Raw genomic sequence first — 16973 nt, forward strand, 5'->3', positions numbered from 1 at the left:
TGGGGAAAATTCAATCTTAATTAATTATGGTGTGATCCAAACCATGGAAGTAGTATATATATATAATATCCATGTGGCTAAAATACAAAATTTTCCTCAGAGGCAGTCATGTGCTAAGTACACTCTACATTGTACTGGTTCATATGTTTTCTGATAGTGTTTAGTACAGCAGACAACAACCTTGTGAAAATTCATAACTTAGAAGATATGCATTTGTCTTTTGTTGCTGTAATCTCTATCTGTATAGTACTTTATAGCATTAAGTGCTTTTACATGTATTCTTAATTTTTATAGACTTGGAAAGTATATAGAGCAAACATTGCTATCTTTGTTTTATAGATAAGATATTAAGGCATAGTGTTAAATTTTTTATTCAAGTTATTAAACCAGGTCTAGATGCTTTTAATCTCTTGTACATCTTCTTGCTTTCCATAGAACCTAGCTTAGTGCCTTAACATTTACTGAAAACCTGCTGTACGTGTGTATATTTTATGAGGGATGAAATTTGCACTACAGGTAGCCATAGGTTGAAGATTTTCATTTTTATAAAGGGAACCTTAGACAAGAAGGGAGCCAATGAATTCTTTCTTACCATAAATATTTTGTTCTAAGAAGTGAAAAAGAATACTGGGATTCTTTAGTTTGTGATTTGCTTTTCATGATCATGTTTGTTCCTGGCTTAAGACCTTCGCCCTTGCTATGCTCTTTATCTGGAATGCTCTTTTTTTCTTTCTGTTCTTGTGTAGCTGGTTTGTTCTAACCAAACCAAAATTACTCTGTTACCCACTTTTCTTATCCTACTTTATTTGCATTGTACTGATTTTTTTTTTATTTATTTGTTTTTCTATTCTTCTTTGCTTCCCACTCCCACACTTCCAAGGAGAGTGTAAGCTCCACGAGAGCAGTGACCTACTTTGCCTTATTCACTGCAATATTTCTGGTGCTTAGAACTAAGCCTGACATATGCACATACAGTTTATCTTTTGAATTTTTAAAAAATACCTATCTTCCTGAGTAGAAACTCCAAAAGAAAAATTAAGAAAAAAGTATCTAATTTCATCAGTGTAAAAATTTGTTTTAAGCACTTTGTACAAGTTACATAGTGTTGAAACCTGTGGAATCCTTTTTTCTTTTTAAATCATACCTTTCCTTTCTTAGGACTGATAATTCTATCAAAAATCATTGGAATTCTACTATGCGAAGAAAAGTGGAACAGGAGGGCTATTTACAAGATGGAATAAAATCAGAACAATCTTCATCTAAACTTCAACACAAACCTTGTGCAGCTATGGATCATATGCAAACCCAGAATCAGTTTTACATACCTGTTCAGGCACATACTTTTAATACCTTTATTATTTAAAAAATTTTCTTAAGTTGCTATATGGGAAGGTGTTTGGTTTCTTAATAGGACAAATACAATGCGTATTAAGGGGTAAATAGACAAACTGAAAAAAATGTGTAACTTTGATTTATAAGTATTTTGAGAACAAACTTATTAAAATGTTTCCTTTTATATGTAATTTTTACATTAAGAAGCTATGTACATTGCCTAATACTCTGATTCTTTGAATCTTCATTTATGATTCAAAGCTAATGGTCATCTGTGCTTTAACATTCTCTTGTACTTTCCATTTTAAAAATTTTGGCGTAATTATAGTATTGCTTATCTCTAAGAGGTAGGTATATATAGAATGGCTTAAAAGAGAAAGTAGCAAAAAACAACTCAAGTAATTGTTTTGGGGGTGTGGTAATTAATTGGACTTTGCTGGCATTCAACTTTGCTTTTCCCCCTAATAACTAATCACTTGGGTAATTTTAGTCTTTGTTTAGATGATTCATTAAAGTAGATATTACACAAGCTCAAAATGGGGCAAGCTCTATGTTGTCCCTTACAGTGCATTTTTCTACTTGGAAGAAATTAGTGTAGGAGTCTTCATGGGATTTGTTTTACATTTCCCTGTCTACCTGTTATGCCATTTTTCACAATGAGCAATTCTTGATTCTTGTCACATAAATTATAAAGATTAAGTCAGGACTTAGTAGTTGTCTACCAAAAGATAAAATTGGGCAAGTTATTAAAAATCTGTGCTTACTATGCCTCAGATTTGATTTTTGACATTTTGTGGACGTTGTTAAGTTTTTTAAGCATCATTTTAAAAGAACCACTTAGAGTAATGACATTTTCATTAACAATAGGAAAACATGTGAAGACAGTATAATTATCTGCTGATACTCAATACCTTAAGGTTTTTATTATGTTTCTTCACATTTTTCTTTAGAGTCTAGGTTTCAGCAGCATAAACTGAAACATTCTGCTTCTGTCTTAGAAAGGTTATCATTTAAATTTATTTTTTTAAGTCGTAGAAAGATAATATATGGGGCCAACAGTATTTAAGTCTTAATCTAAATATGTTGGAAAGATGAGGATATTTCTTATACTGTAAGAATTGTTTCCCTTTTAATTTAGATATATTCATTATTCATTTAATTTAAACTAATAAAATAATTTTATTATATGTGTGACTTGATAAAAAAATAGATGGGTTGGCCGGGCACGGTGGCTCAAGCCTGTAATCCCAGCACTTTGGGAGGCCGAGGCGGGCGGATCACGAGGTCAGGAGATCAAGACCATCCTGGCTAACACGGTGAAACCCCGTCTCTATTAAAAATACAAAAAATTAGCCGGGCGTGTTGGCGGGCGCCTGTAGTCCCAGCTACTTGGGAGGCTGAGGCAGGAGAATGGCGTGAACCCGGGAGGCGGAGCTTGCAGTGAGCTGAGATCGCGCCACTGCACTCCAGCCTGGGTGACAGCGAGACTCTGTCTCAAAAAAAAAAAAAAAAAAAAAAAAAAAAATAGATGGGTTTAAAATACTGTCACAGATTTTCATGAAAAGTTTGGGGAAGATACGTTTCTAATTCATTAGAGTTACCAAGTTGAGTGATGAGTGGTACTAATCGAGTATTCTAAAAGTTAGTTAGAAGTTATACATAATGATTCTGCATTATATAGTGATTTAGGTAGACCATTACGGAAAGCAGACAATTTCATATTTATAGTTTTTGATTTTAAGGCTTTTTTTTTTTTTTTTGAGACAGAGTCTCTTTCTGTTGCCAGGCTGGAGTGCAGTGGTGCGCACACAGCTCACTGCATTCTCAACCTCCTGGGCTCATGTGATCCTCCTGCTTCAGCCTCCTGAGTAGCTGGGACTACAGGCGTGCTCCACTACACCAGGCTAATTTTTGTATTTTTTGTAAAGACAAGGTCTTGCCATGTTGCCCAGGCTGGTCTTGGACTCCTGGGCTCAAGCGACCATACCCCCTCAGCCTCCCAAAGTGCTGGCATTACAGGGGTGGGCCACGGTACCTGGCCCCGATTTTAAGGCTTTTAAAAACACCTTTTCTCTTATTTCTTTCCACTACTGCTTACTAAATTTATATGTATCTTGAAAATTCTTATTACAGATGTTTTAGAAAAGAAGCAGAATGATACTTAGCGTATCATCAGTGTGTCTATTAAAAGTATATGAGTGATTCTTATTGTTTTTCTAAGACAAGTAATAGAAGAAGACTTTGGTATGGGGTGGTGATAAAAGTAGGAGATATGAACATTGAAAAACTTGCTTCAGGTTTCTGTCCTTGTGAGTGCTTCATTCATATGGACACTTAGGAACACAATTACTTTGTTTTCTTTAGGAGATAGAGCAACCCTTCTAATAGTAGATGTTTAAATATATTTGGTGAATGTTAGATTTAATAAACTGGCTGATAAATCTAGGCTAAGTAATTCTCATATTTCATCTGGGAAAAAAAGTCTTTTCTAAGTGTTACGACTTTTAATCATAGATTCTAGGAGTGGAGCCATAGTTATTATTTAATAGATAAGAAAGTATTATAGGTATAAAATTTCAAAATTAATACAGGTACTTTTTAAGTGTTTTACGTTGATACTGTGTCAAAAGTTTTTGTCATTTGCTTCAGATTTTAAACATTTATATAGCATTATGTGTATGATAATAATGCATTAATTACTTTTTAGATCCCTGGGTATCAGTATGTGTCACCTGAAGGCAATTGTATAGAACATGTTCAGCCTACTTCTGCCTTTATTCAGGTAACTTATTTATAACAAAAACCAAAGGAAATGTGTTCAGTCACATTTTTAAAAGCCTAATAGTATCTATTTCCTCATCTATTAAACTAGTGTAAAAATAATATGATCTGTCCTACTTGGAGTACTCTAACCTTAAAGAAGAAAGTGTGTAAGTGAGTTTGAAGAAATATAAACTGTACAAATATGATTGATGATACCAGTATGATAGTCCTTTCATTCTTTCAAGGTAAACCATTCAAGTTGGGAATGGACGTATTTTTGCCAAATTGTATAGAATGTATGTATTAAGATTTAAAAATCTAAAATATTTCAGACATACATTTCAGCTGATAGAGATGATGCAACATTTTTTAAGGCATTAAAATTTTCCCACATCCATTAAGTTGAAAATATTTACCAGCACCTCTTTAGATACCAGAGGGATTGTGATAATGAGTATTTAGTATTTAGTAGCATTAAGCTTTATTAGAAAAAATATATTTCATGTTTCATAGAAGAAAATAAAAATGAGAACACTAATAATAAAGCAATTATGTAAGTAGCCTGTTTTCTGTTTTATTTAACTTATTTTAGCAACCCTTCATTGATGAAGATCCTGATAAGGAAAAGAAAATAAGGGAACTTGAGTTGCTTCTTATGTCAGCTGAGAATGAAGTTAGAAGAAAGCGAATTCCATCAGTAAGAAATAAGCTTGTTATTTGTATTGTTAGAATCTTTCATATATGCTTTTTGTCATTTTTATCAGTTAGAAAGCATACTCAGTATGACTGCGGATTTTAATATGGAGTAAAAATAGTTTTGTTTTTTTTTTCATTTGCAATTTTGAGGTTGCCTGTTTTTTTCTTTTTCTTTTTGAGACAGGGTCTCGCTCTGTCACCCAGGCAGAAATGCAGTGGTGTAATAACTGCTTACTGAAGCCTTGACCTCCTGGGCTCAAATGATGCCCCACCTCAGCCTCTCAAGTAGCTGGGACTACAGGTGCCTGCCACCATGCCTGACAAAATTTTTTTATTTTTTTATTTTTGTAGAGATGGGGTTTCGCCGTGTTGCTCAGGCTGGTCTCAAACTCCTGGGCTCAAGTGATTCTCCTGCCTTGGCCTCCCGAAGTGCTGGGATTATAGGTGTGAGCCGCTGTGCCTGGCCCAAGTTTGCCTGATATGCATTTCTTTGAGCATAATTTACAATGTTCTGTATTAGGATACTTCTTGAGTCATAAATGCAAAGCAGATGTAAAGTAAAATCTTATATATATACACATATATATTTGTGAAAATTATGTGTGTTTAGATTAGGCTTTGGCTTTATTTTAGACATTCCATGTAATGATGGGTTTAATTCTTTTTGAAATAAAGAATTGAGTAGATGTAGAGGGATTTATGAGCTCCAAAATTACTTTTATTCTCTTTGAAAATTTTTTCCTATTTACTAGATTTAGAATATGAGTTCAGTAAATTAAAAAAAAGTAATAACACTAAAAATATATGGAAAAAGGAACATTTAGATTTTATGCTCTCTAAACAATTCTTCTAAAAGAAGAAATTTTATATAGATGTTGGGTGTTGGTTACCACATGTGAAAACTATTGTGTAAGATTTGGTTGATGAGACTAACTAGGAGTGTTAAATTAGGATCAAAGATAATCATTCTAGTAGAATTAAGCAGGTTATGCTAGATTGGTTAGAAGAAAGATACAACTTTATATTTAAATGACTTTTTTTAGGTTTTTAAATTAAAAATTTATGTTTTTTTTTGAGACAGAGCATTGCTCTGTTGCCCAGGCTGGACTGCAGTGGTGCGATCTCGGCTCACTGCAAGCTCCGCCTCCCAAGTTCACGCCATTCTCCTGCCTCAGCCTCCTAGTAGCTGGGACTACAGGCGCCCACCACCACACCCGGCTATTTTTTATATTTTTAGTAGAGACTAGGTTTCACCGTGTTAGCCAGGATGGTCTTGATCTCCTGACCTCGTGATCCTCCTGCCTCGGCCTCCCAAAGTGCTGGGATTAGGGTGTGAACCACCGCGCCCGGCCAAATTAAAATTTTTAAATTGGGAAATACTTGTACATATTCGTGGGGTACACAGTGATGTTTCCGTACATGTAATGTATACTGACCAGATCTTGGTAATTAGTATATTCATCATCTCAAATTACTTATAATTCTCTGTCTTGGGAACATTGAATATCCATGCTTCTAACTATTTAATATTGTTAACTGTAGTCATCCTACAGTGATATAGAACACCAGAACTTGTTCCTTCTATCTAGCTGTGATTTTGTATTCCTTAACACATATTTCCCTGTCCCTGCCTTCACCCTACCCTTCCTTTAAATAACATTTTTAAAAATTTAAAATAATGCCTTGAGCCTTATTATTATTATTATTATTATTATTATTATTTTTTTTTGAGACAGAGTCTCACTCTCTCTGAAGCAGGAGTGCAGTGGCACAATCTTGGCTCTACAAAACTTTTTTTTTTTTTAATTAGCTAAGTGTGGTGGTGCACACCTGTGGTCCTAACTACCCAGAAGGCTCCTGGATTCAAGTGGTTCTCCTGCCTCAGCCTCCCGAGTACCTGGGATTACAGGCATGTACCAACATGCCCGGCTAATTTTTAAAATTGTTTTGGTAGAGATGGCATTTCACCATATTCCCCAGGCTAGTCTTGAACACCTAACCTCAAGTGATTTGCCCACCTTGGCCTCCCAAAGTACTGGGATTACAGACATGAGTCACCATTCCTTGCCCCTTTTTACATTTAGAAAAGGGTTTGTTTGTTTGTTTTTTGTTTGGGACTGAATGAGAGGACAGAATATTGAGAGTGACTGGGAACTCAGGCAAAATTACTAAGAAGATAACCTGAGATCTTGAAATAGTATTATAAGGCAACTGGTGATGTCTTTATACTACTTAAGAGGATATTAATAAAAATGATATTTATTGATTATAATAGGCAAGATATATACCATAAGAAAAGCAATTTCTGTTTTTTGTTTTTTTGGGGTTGAGTCAGGGTCTTGGTCTGTTGCCTAGGCTGGAGTGCAGTGGTACGATCATGGCTCACTGCAGCCTCAGCCTCTTGGGTTTAAGCAGTCCTCCCACCTCAGCTTCCTGGGTAGCTAAGACCACAGGTGTGTGCCACCACACTTGGCTAATTAAAAAAAAATACTTTTTGTAGAGACAAGACTTCCCTATGTTGCAGTTTCTGTTTTGAAACTGCAAAAACCATGAGCAACTAGGAAGACCTGACATATACTTACCTTAAAGTTAATTTGTTTTGTTAAGAAGCTACAAATAGACTGGGCTTGGTGGCTCATGCCTGTAATTTCAGGACTTTGAGAGGCTGAGGTGGGAGGGTCACTTAAGCCCAGTAGTTTGAGACCAGCCTTGGCAACACAGTGAGACCGCATCTCTACAAAAAATTTAAAAAGAATTAGATAGGCGTGGTGGCACATGCCTGTGGTTCCAGCTACTCAGGAGGCTGAGGCAGAAGGATCACTTGAGCCTGGGAGGTCGAGGCTGCAGTCAGTAGTTATCACACCCCTGCACTCCAACCTGGGCAACAGAGCAAGACCCCATCTTAAAAATAAATAGATTAGCCAGGCATGGTGGCATGTGCCTGTAGTCCCAGCTACTCAAAAGGCTGAGGAGGGAGGATTGCTTAAGCCCAGGGGTTTGAGGCTGCAGTGAGCTATGATCATACCACTGCACTTCAGCCTGGGTGACAGCAAGACCCTGTCTCAAAAAAAAAAAAAAAAAAGCCACAAAGAATTATGGTTAAAGAATCAGCATTTATAGATGATTATATCATGTTTAAACCATTTTGGATTTTTAATAGAATCTTACCCTTTTTTAATTTAACAGGAAAAATATAACTAAAAGAATGAATATTTTGCATTAAAAAGGAAGAAAGTTATTTTCTTTTTAGAACTCACTATCTAAAATCTGTTCTCATAAAGATTTGGTTGAATAAGCGTATTCTGAAATCTAGAGGGAAGTTGCTGCAGCCAGTAGAATAGAGTCCATACACATATAAAGCATTTTTTTCTTTCTTTTTGAGATGGAGTCTTACACTGTCGCCCGGCTGGAGTGCAGTGGCGTGATCTCGGCTCACTGCAACCTCCAACTCCCTGGTTCAAGAGATTCTCCTGCCTCAGCCTCCTGAGTAGCTGGGATTACAGGCACGTGCCACCACACCCAGCTAATTTTTGTATTATTAGTAGAAACGGGGTTTCATCATGTTGGCCAGGATGGTCTTGATTTCCTGACCTTGTGATCCTCCTGCCTTGGCCTCCCAAAGTGTTGGGATTACAGGCATGAGCCACCGTGCCCTGCCTAAAGTTTTTTTTCTAAACAGTTATGTGACAATATTGACTGCCATTTTACTGAGTATCCATTGAGCTCTACTCTTGTGAATGTTTTATATGTATGCTTGGTAATCCTGATGTTAACTCTGTTAAGTGGGTAGAATTTCATTAGAGAGTTCACATTTAGGGCCGAATGTGGTGACTCACGCCTGTAATCCCAATACTTTGGGAGGCTGAGGCGGGCAGATCACTTGAGGCCAGGAGTTTGAGACCAGCCTGGGCAACATGGCAAAACCCTGTCTCTGCAAAAAATACAAAAATTAACCAGGTGTGGTGGTGCGCTCCTGTAGTCCCAGCTACTCGGGAAGCTGAGGTGGGAGGATCACTTGAGCCTGGGAGGTGGAGTTTTCAGTGAGCTGAGATCGGGCCAGTGCATTCCAGCCTGGACGACAGAGTGAGACCCTGTCTCAAAAAAAAAAAAAAAAAAAAAAAAAGAAAAGAGATTCACATTTAAGTCTGTGTGATTGTAACCTACGGTTTTTTCACTGGGCCCAGTTATCGCCCTCTTTGTGTGTTGGATCTTTTTCTCACCTGCATACCAACTGAAAGGTATGTGGTTTGGAGGGAACCACATGTTCCCTCCAGCATGACAGGAAAACCATGCTGTCTCCTGCAAGTGATTGTCAAGTCAGAAGGTGGCTATGCTAATGAAATGGGAAATAATGAAATAAGATTACTTTAATTTCTTTTATTTATAAAACAAAACACGTCGAATTTGCTTTGCAACAGTGTTTTATTACCTTATTTAAGTTGAAATGTAACATTTTGTTGTGAATCTCTAGAACATTCTGAAAATTTTTACTTTAAGTAGTAATGGTTAACATTATTCAGTGCTTCCTATGGACTTCCAATGTGCTGTCTACCATATGGTAGTTACTAGCCACATTTAATTTTAAACAAAACTTAAAATTCAGTTCATTAGTTGCACTAGCCACGTATCAGTTGCTTATATGGCTAGTGGCTCCCATATTGAGCAGCTGGAAATATAGAACATTTTCATCATCTCAGAAAGTTCTGTTGAACAGTGCTACACACTTTACATGTTGTTTCTCATTCATAACTTCAAGGCCTCTTTTCTTATTTTTTATTATAAAACACTAGAAAGCTAGGCTTGCAAGATAAGTAAATTGCCTAGTGTACATTTCTAAAGAGATAAAGAAAAATGACATAGTCTCTGACTTCAGGTTTTACTCTGCAATGGGAACCTACACAAGAAACAGGATAGTATATGATAAAATAAGACACAAGGGTTTTTTTGCTTTTATTATTATTTTTAATTGACACATAATAATTGTACATATTTTCTGGGTGTACAGTGTACTATTTTGATACATGTATGCAATGTGTCTTGGTCAAGTCATGGTACTTAGCATATCCATCAACTCAAACATTTATCATTTCTTTGTGTTGGGAACATTTAAATCCTGCTGTTACAGCTATTTGAAAATACACAACAGGCCCGGCGCGGTGGCTCACGCTTGTAATCCCAGCACTTTGGGAGGCCGAGGCGGGCGGATCACGAGGTCAGGAGATCGAGACCACGGTGAAACCCCGTCTCTACTAAAAATACAAAAAAAAATTAGCCGGGCGTGGTGGCGGGCGCCTGTAGTCCCAGCTACTCGGAGAGGCTGAGGCAGGAGAATGGCGTGAACCCGGCAGGCGGAGCTTGCAGTGAGCCGAGATTGCGCCACTGCACTCCAGCCTGGGCACAGAGCGAGACTCCGTCTCAAGAAAAAAAAAAAAAACAAACGAAAATACACAACAAGTTGCTGTTAGTTATAGTTACCCTATAGTGCTATAGAACACTGGAACTTACTCCTCCTCTCTAGTTGTACTTATATATCCATTAACCAACCTTTGGCTACTCTCCCTTCCCTGCTTCCCTTCCTTGGCTCCCCTTCTTCTCCTCTAGTAGCCACTATTCTTCTCTATGCTTCTATGAGATCTACTTTTTTAGCTTCCACACGTAAGCTAGAACCTACAGTGTTTATGTTTCTCTGCCTGGCTTATTTCATTTAACATAATGTCCTCCAACTTCATTTGTGTTGCCACAAATGATAGGATTTCATGTTTTTTTTTTATGGCTAAATAGTATTAGGTCGTTATGTGTCTGTGTGTGTGTGTGTATAAATATATAGACACAGCACATTTTCTTGCTTTATTCATCTGTTGATAGGTAATTAGGTTGATTCCATATCTGTGAATAGTGCCGTAATAAACATGGGAGTACATATATAATTTTCTTTCCTTTGGATACATACCCAGTAGTGGGATTACTGGATCATATCATAGTCTATTTTTAGTTTTTTGAAGAGCCTCCATAGTGTTTTTGATAATGGCTGTACTAATTTACATTCCTTCCAACAGTAGAGTTCCCCTTTCTCCACATCTTTGCCAGCATCTGTTATTTTTTGTCTTTTTGATAATAGTCATTCTGACAAGGGTGAGGTGATATCTCATCGTGGTTTTGATTTGCATTTCCCTGATGACTAGTGATATTGAGCATTTTTTAATATACCCATTATCCATTTGTATGTTTTCTTTTGAGAAATATTGGTTCAGCTCATTTGCCTATTTTAAGTCAGATTATTGGCTGGGTGCCTTGTCTCATGCCTGTAATTCCAACACTTTGGGAGGCTAAGGTAGGTAGATTGCTTGAGCTCAAGAGTTCGAGACCAGCCTGGGTAACATGGTGAAACCCCATCTTTACAAAAAATACAAAACTTAGCCAGGCGTGGTGGTGAGCACCTGTAGTCCCAGCTACTCAGAATGCTGAGGTGGGAGGATGGCTTGAGCCTGGGAGGTGGAGGTTGCAGTGAGCTGGGATGGCACCATTGCAGTGTAGCCTGGGCAACAGAGCCAGACCTTATCTCAAAAAAAAAACAAAAAACAAAAAACAAAAAACAAAACCCAAACCAGATTATTATTAGTATTTTTTGCTGTTGAGTTTTTTTGTCTAGTCTAGATATTAATCCCTTGTTGGTTAATAGTTTGCAAATATTTTCTCCCATCCTGTACATCATTTCTCTCTTCACTCTGTTGATTGCCTCCTTTGCTGTGCAGAAGCTTTTTAGTTTAATATAATCCCATTTGTCTATTTTTGCTTTTATTGCCTGTGTTTTTGAGGTCTTCCCCAGAAAATTTTTGCCCAAACAATGTCCTCAAACATTTCTCCTATGTTTTCTTTCTTTTTTTGAGACGAAGCCTCATTCTTGTCACTCAGGCTGGAGTGCAGTGGCAGTGGCACGATCTCGGCTCACTGCAACCTCCACCTTCTGGGTTCAAGCAGTTCTCCTGCCTCAGCTTCCTGAGTAGCTGGGATTACAGGCGCCTGCCACCATGCCCAGCTAATTTTTTGGTATTTTTAGGAGAGACAAGGTTTCACTATGTTGGCCAAGCTGGTCTCGAACTCCTGACCTCAAGTGATCTGCCTGCCTCGGCCTCCCAAAGTGCTGGGATTACAAGCATGAGCCACTGCTGTGCCCAGCCTTTTATGTTTTCTTCTAGTAGTTTTATACTTTGGGTGTTAAATTTAAGTCTTTCGTCCATTTTGAATTGATTTTCTTCTTTCACAAAAAAGGAGGTTTTTTTAATATGGTGAGAGATAGGGAGCTAGTTTCATTTTTCTGCATATGGATATCCAGTTTTCCCAGCATTATTTATTGAAGAGACTGTCTCTTCAATGAGTGTTCTTGGTGCCTTTGTTGAGAGGCTGTAAATGTGTGCATTTATTTCTGGGTTCTGTATTCTGTTCCAGTACCATGCTGTTTTGGTTACTACAGCTCTATATAGAATATTGGGAAGCGTGTTAGTGTGATGCCTCCAGCTTTGTTTTTTTTGTTTGTTTGTTTGTTTTTTTGCTCAGGATTACTTTAGCTATTTGTAGTTTTTTAAATTAATTTTAGCATTTTTTGCTACTTTTGGGAAGAATGTCATTGGTATTTTGATAAAGATTGCACTGAACTGTAGATTACTTTTGGTAATATGATCATTTTCACAATATTAATTCCTCTAATTATTGAACATGGGAGATCTTTGTATTTTTTCATGTCCTCTTTGATTTTTTTTTTATCAGTGTTTTGTAGTTTTTCTTGTAGAAATCTTTTACCTTCTGGGTTTAATTTATCCTACGTATTTTATTTTTTTGTAGCTATTGTAAATGGCATTGCTTTCTTGATTTCTTTTTGTGCTAGTTTGTTGTTGGTGTATAGAAACACTACTGATTTATTTTATTTTATTTTTTAATTTTAGATATGGGGGTCTCGCTATGTTGCCCAGGCTGGTCTTGAACTCCTGACCTCAAGTGATCCTCCTGCCTTGTCCTCCCAAAGTGCTGGTATTACAGGCGTGAGCCACCGTGCCCAGCCAAAACACGACTGATTTTTTGTGTGTTGATGTTTTATCCTGCAACATTACCCCATTTGTTTGTCGGTTCTAAGAGTTTTTTTAGAGGAGCTTTATATAGGGTTGGTTATAGGGTTTTCTATATATAAGTTCATGTTGTCTGCAAACGGTGACAATTTGACTTCCTTTTTTCCATTTTGGATGCCTTTTCTTTTTCTCTTGCCTAATTGTTTTGGCTAGGACTTCCAGTACTGTGTTGAATAAAAGTGGTGAAAATGGGCATCCTTGTCTCATTTGAGATCGTAGAGAAAAAGCTTTCAACTTTTCCTTGTTCAGTATGATGTTTGCTGTGGTTTTGTCATATATGGCCTTTATTGTGTGTTTTTTCTGTAGTTAAGTTGTCAAGAGTTTTTATCATGAAGGGATGTTGAATTTTATCAAATGATTTTTCATGTCTATTGAGATAATCTTTATTCTACTGATATTTGATTTTATTTATTGATTTATGTATGTTGAATCATCCTTACATCCCTGGGATAAATTCCATTTGATCTTGGTGAATGTCTTTTGCATCTATGTTCATCAGGGATATCGGCTTATAGTTTTCTTTATTTGGTTTTGGTATCAGGGTAATGTTGACCTTGTAGAAGGAGTTTGGAAAAATTCCTTACTCTTCAGTTTTCTGAGAGAATTTGAAAAGAATTGATAGTTCTCCTTTATATGTTTGGTAGAATTCTACAATGAAGCCATTGGGTCCTGGGCTTTACTTTTATAGGAGATGTTTTATTGCGGATTCAGTCTTGCTACTTGTAATTGGTCTGTTCATGTTTTCTATTTCCTCTTGGTTCAATCTTGATAGGTTTCATCTGTCCAGAAGTTTATCCATTTCTGCTAAGTTTTCTAATTAGATACACAGTTATTCATAATAGCCTCTAATGATCCTTTGTATTCCTGTGGTATTAGTTGTAATGTCTCCTTTTTTGTTTCTGATTTTATTTGTTTGGGTCTTTTTTTTTTTCTTGGTTAGTCTGGCCAGCAGTTTGTCAATTTTGTTTATTTCTTTAAAAAGCCAACTTCTCATTTCATTGATTATTTGTATTTGTTTGTCTCAATTTTGTTTATTTCTGCTTTGATTTTTATTATTTATTTTCCTCCGCTAGCTTTGGGTTTGGTTTGTTCTTATTTTTCTGGCTACATTGTTTATTTGAAATATTTCTACTTTTTTGGTGTAGGTATTTATTGCTATAAACTTCCCTTTTGATACTGCTTTTGCTGTATCCCATAGGTGTTGGTATGTTTGTTTCTAGTTTTCATTTGTTTCCAGAAATGTTTTGGTTTCCTTCTTAATCTCTTCATTGACCTATTGGTTGTTCAGGAGCATGTTGTTTAATTTCCGTTTACGATTTCAAAAGTTCCTTTTGTTATTGATTTCTAGTTTTATTTCATTGTGGCCAAAAAAGGTATTTGTTATGACTTTAATTCTTTTAAATTTGTTCAGACTTATTTTGTGGCCTAATATGTGGTCTGTCCTGGAGAATGTGCTGATGAAAAGAATGTATATTCTGCAGATATTGGATGAAATATTCTGTAGATGTCTGTTAGGTTCATTCGGTATAAATGTGCAATTTAAAGTCAATGTTTGTTTCTTTGTTGATTTTTCTGTCTAGATGATCTTTCATTGCTGAGAGTGGGGTATTGAAGGCTCCAACTATTTTTTATTGGAATCTATTACTCCTTTTAGATCAAATAGTATTTGTTTGATGTAGCTGGGCGCTCTGATATTGGTGCATATATATTTACAATTATATTCTTTTGCTGAATTGATCCCTTTATCACTATATATTGACCTTTTTTGTCTTTTTTTATAGGGTGGTTTTTTTTTTTCTTTTTCGAGGCAGGGTTCCACTCTGTCTCCCAGGCCGAAATACAGTGCTGTGATCTTGGCTCACTGCAACCTCAACCTCCCAGGCTAAGGTGATGCTTTCACCTCAGCCTCTCCAGTAGCAGAGACCACAGGCATGTGCTGCCATGTCCAGCTAATTTTTTTTTTTTGTAGAGATGGGGTTTTGCCACGTTGCCGAGGCCGGTTTCAAATTCCTGAGCCCACCTTGGCCTCCCAAAGTGCTGTGGTTGCAGGCATGTGCTACCATGCCCAGCTTCTTTTTATAGTTTTTAATTTAAATTATGCTTTGTCTGATATGAGTATAGCTATTCCTGCTTGCTTTTAGTTTCTGTTTGCATAGAATATCTTTTTCCATCCTTTTACATTCAGTCCGTATGTGTCTTTACAGGTGACATGAGTTTTTGTAGGCAGCATATAGTTGGGTCATGTGTTTTTAATCCATTCAGCTAGTCTGTGTCTTTTAAGTGTGGAGTTTAATCTGTTTACATTCAGGGTTATTACTGATATGTGAAGACTTACTGTTTTCATTTTGTTAATTATTTTCTGGCTTTGTACATTCTTTGTTCCTTTCTTCCTCTCTTCATGTTTATTATTGCAGTTTGGTGGTTTTCTGTAGTACAGTGGTTTGATTATTTTATCTTTCTCCTTTGTGTACCTGCTCTACTAGTGAATTTTATACTTTTACATATTTTCATAATAGGGTCTGTTATCTTTTTGCTTTCAGATATAGGACTTTTTTGAGCACTTCTTGTAAGGCTGTTCTAGTGGTGATGAATTCCCACCATTTAAAAAGAAAAAGTCTGGGAAAGACTTTATTTCTCGCTCATTTCTGAAGGATAGCTTTGCTGGGTATTCTTGGCAGGTATTTTTCTTTTTTTAGTGCTTCTCAAATGTATCATTTCATTCTCTTCTGGCCTGTAAGGTTTTTTCAGATAAATCTGCTGTTATCTAATAAGGATTTCCTTATATGTGATGTAATACTTTTACTTTGCAATTTTTATTTTTAATTTTCTTTTGATAAGGGTCTCACTCTGTCAGCCAGGCTGGAGTGTGGTGGTGTGATCATAGTTTGCTGCAGCCTTGACTTCCTGGGTTCAAGTGATGCCCTCACCTCAGCCTCTCAAGTTCTGGGACTACAGGCGCGTGGTACCATGCCCAGCTAATTTTTGTATTTTTTGTAGAGATGGGGTTTCGTTATGTTGGCCAAACTGTTCTCAAACTCCTGGGCTCAAGCAGTCTGCCTGCCTTGACCTCCCAAAGTGCTGGGGCTATGGGCATGAGCCACCGTACCTGGTCTCTCTTGCTATTTTTAGAATTCTGTCTTTGACTTTTGACAATTTGTAAGTCACAAAGTTTATGGTAGCATACAGGAGAGGTGCTTGATTTAGATTGTTGTCATCAGGGAAGGGTTCCTGGAAGAAGTCCTAATTGAACTCAGCCTTGAAGGACAATGATTATATATTAGCAAGTTAAATGAATTAGGACATTATTATGAATGAAGCAGATAAAAGTGTATAATCAGATGAAGTACTTTCCAGTATTTGAACTGTGTCTTAAGAATAGCTTCTCTTTGGGAGGCTGAGGTGGGCGGATCACCTGAGGTCAGCAGTGTGAGACCAGCCTGGCCAGCATGGTGAAACCCCGTCTCTACTAAAAATACAAAAAATTAGCTGGGTGTGGTGATGGGTACCTGTAATCCCAGCTACCTGGGAGGCTGAGGCAGGAGAATTGCTTGAACCCAGGAGGTGGAGGTTGCAGTAAGCCGAGATAGCACCGCTGTACCCCAGCCTGGGCAACTGAGTGAAAACTCCCATCTCAGAAAAAAAAAAAAAAAGAATAGCTTCCCTGGTCAGTAGGTTACAGAGCATTTTATTAATAGATAAAGGGAGCAGCAATATGTGCAAAGGCACTCCAGTTCAAAAAAACAGTATAATTCACTGGGGAATTGCAAGTTGCTATAGTTGGGTATTCCTGATAACTACCAGGAATAAATAGATACACCTGATAAGGTTTAAATATATAGCTCTTGAGTAGAAGTGTTGAGAAATGAAGTTTGGAAGGAAGGGAGTAGCCAGATTCTAAGAGTTTGGACTTTATGTTGTGTGTAAATGCTTGTTTTATCTCATCGTGATTGTATAGATTAAAAATTTTAATTAGAAAAAAGAAACATATTCAAAGCATGAAGTTTAATGAAAAAAGTATACCAATTTTGAGGAAAGACAAAATATTTGCTACCATATTTTTAG

General features: G+C 36.8%; 1 protein-coding gene across 5 annotated transcripts in view; it reads left to right on the plus strand.

Moving 5' to 3' along the window:
* Positions 1–16973, plus strand: part of MYBL1 (MYB proto-oncogene like 1) — a 49343-nt gene that overhangs the window by 16407 nt on the left and 15963 nt on the right. For all 5 annotated transcript variants that reach the window (XM_055286180.2, XM_055286182.2, XM_055286179.2 and 2 more), the window contains exons 6-8: positions 1159–1333; positions 4040–4114; positions 4688–4792. In XM_055286180.2, the coding sequence (XP_055142155.1) occupies positions 1159–1333; positions 4040–4114; positions 4688–4792 (355 nt within the window). The remainder of the gene's footprint in view (positions 1–1158; positions 1334–4039; positions 4115–4687; positions 4793–16973) is intronic.

Source organism: Symphalangus syndactylus, chromosome 7, assembly GCF_028878055.3.
Source record: "Symphalangus syndactylus isolate Jambi chromosome 7, NHGRI_mSymSyn1-v2.1_pri, whole genome shotgun sequence".
Lineage (NCBI taxonomy): Eukaryota > Metazoa > Chordata > Mammalia > Primates > Hylobatidae > Symphalangus > Symphalangus syndactylus.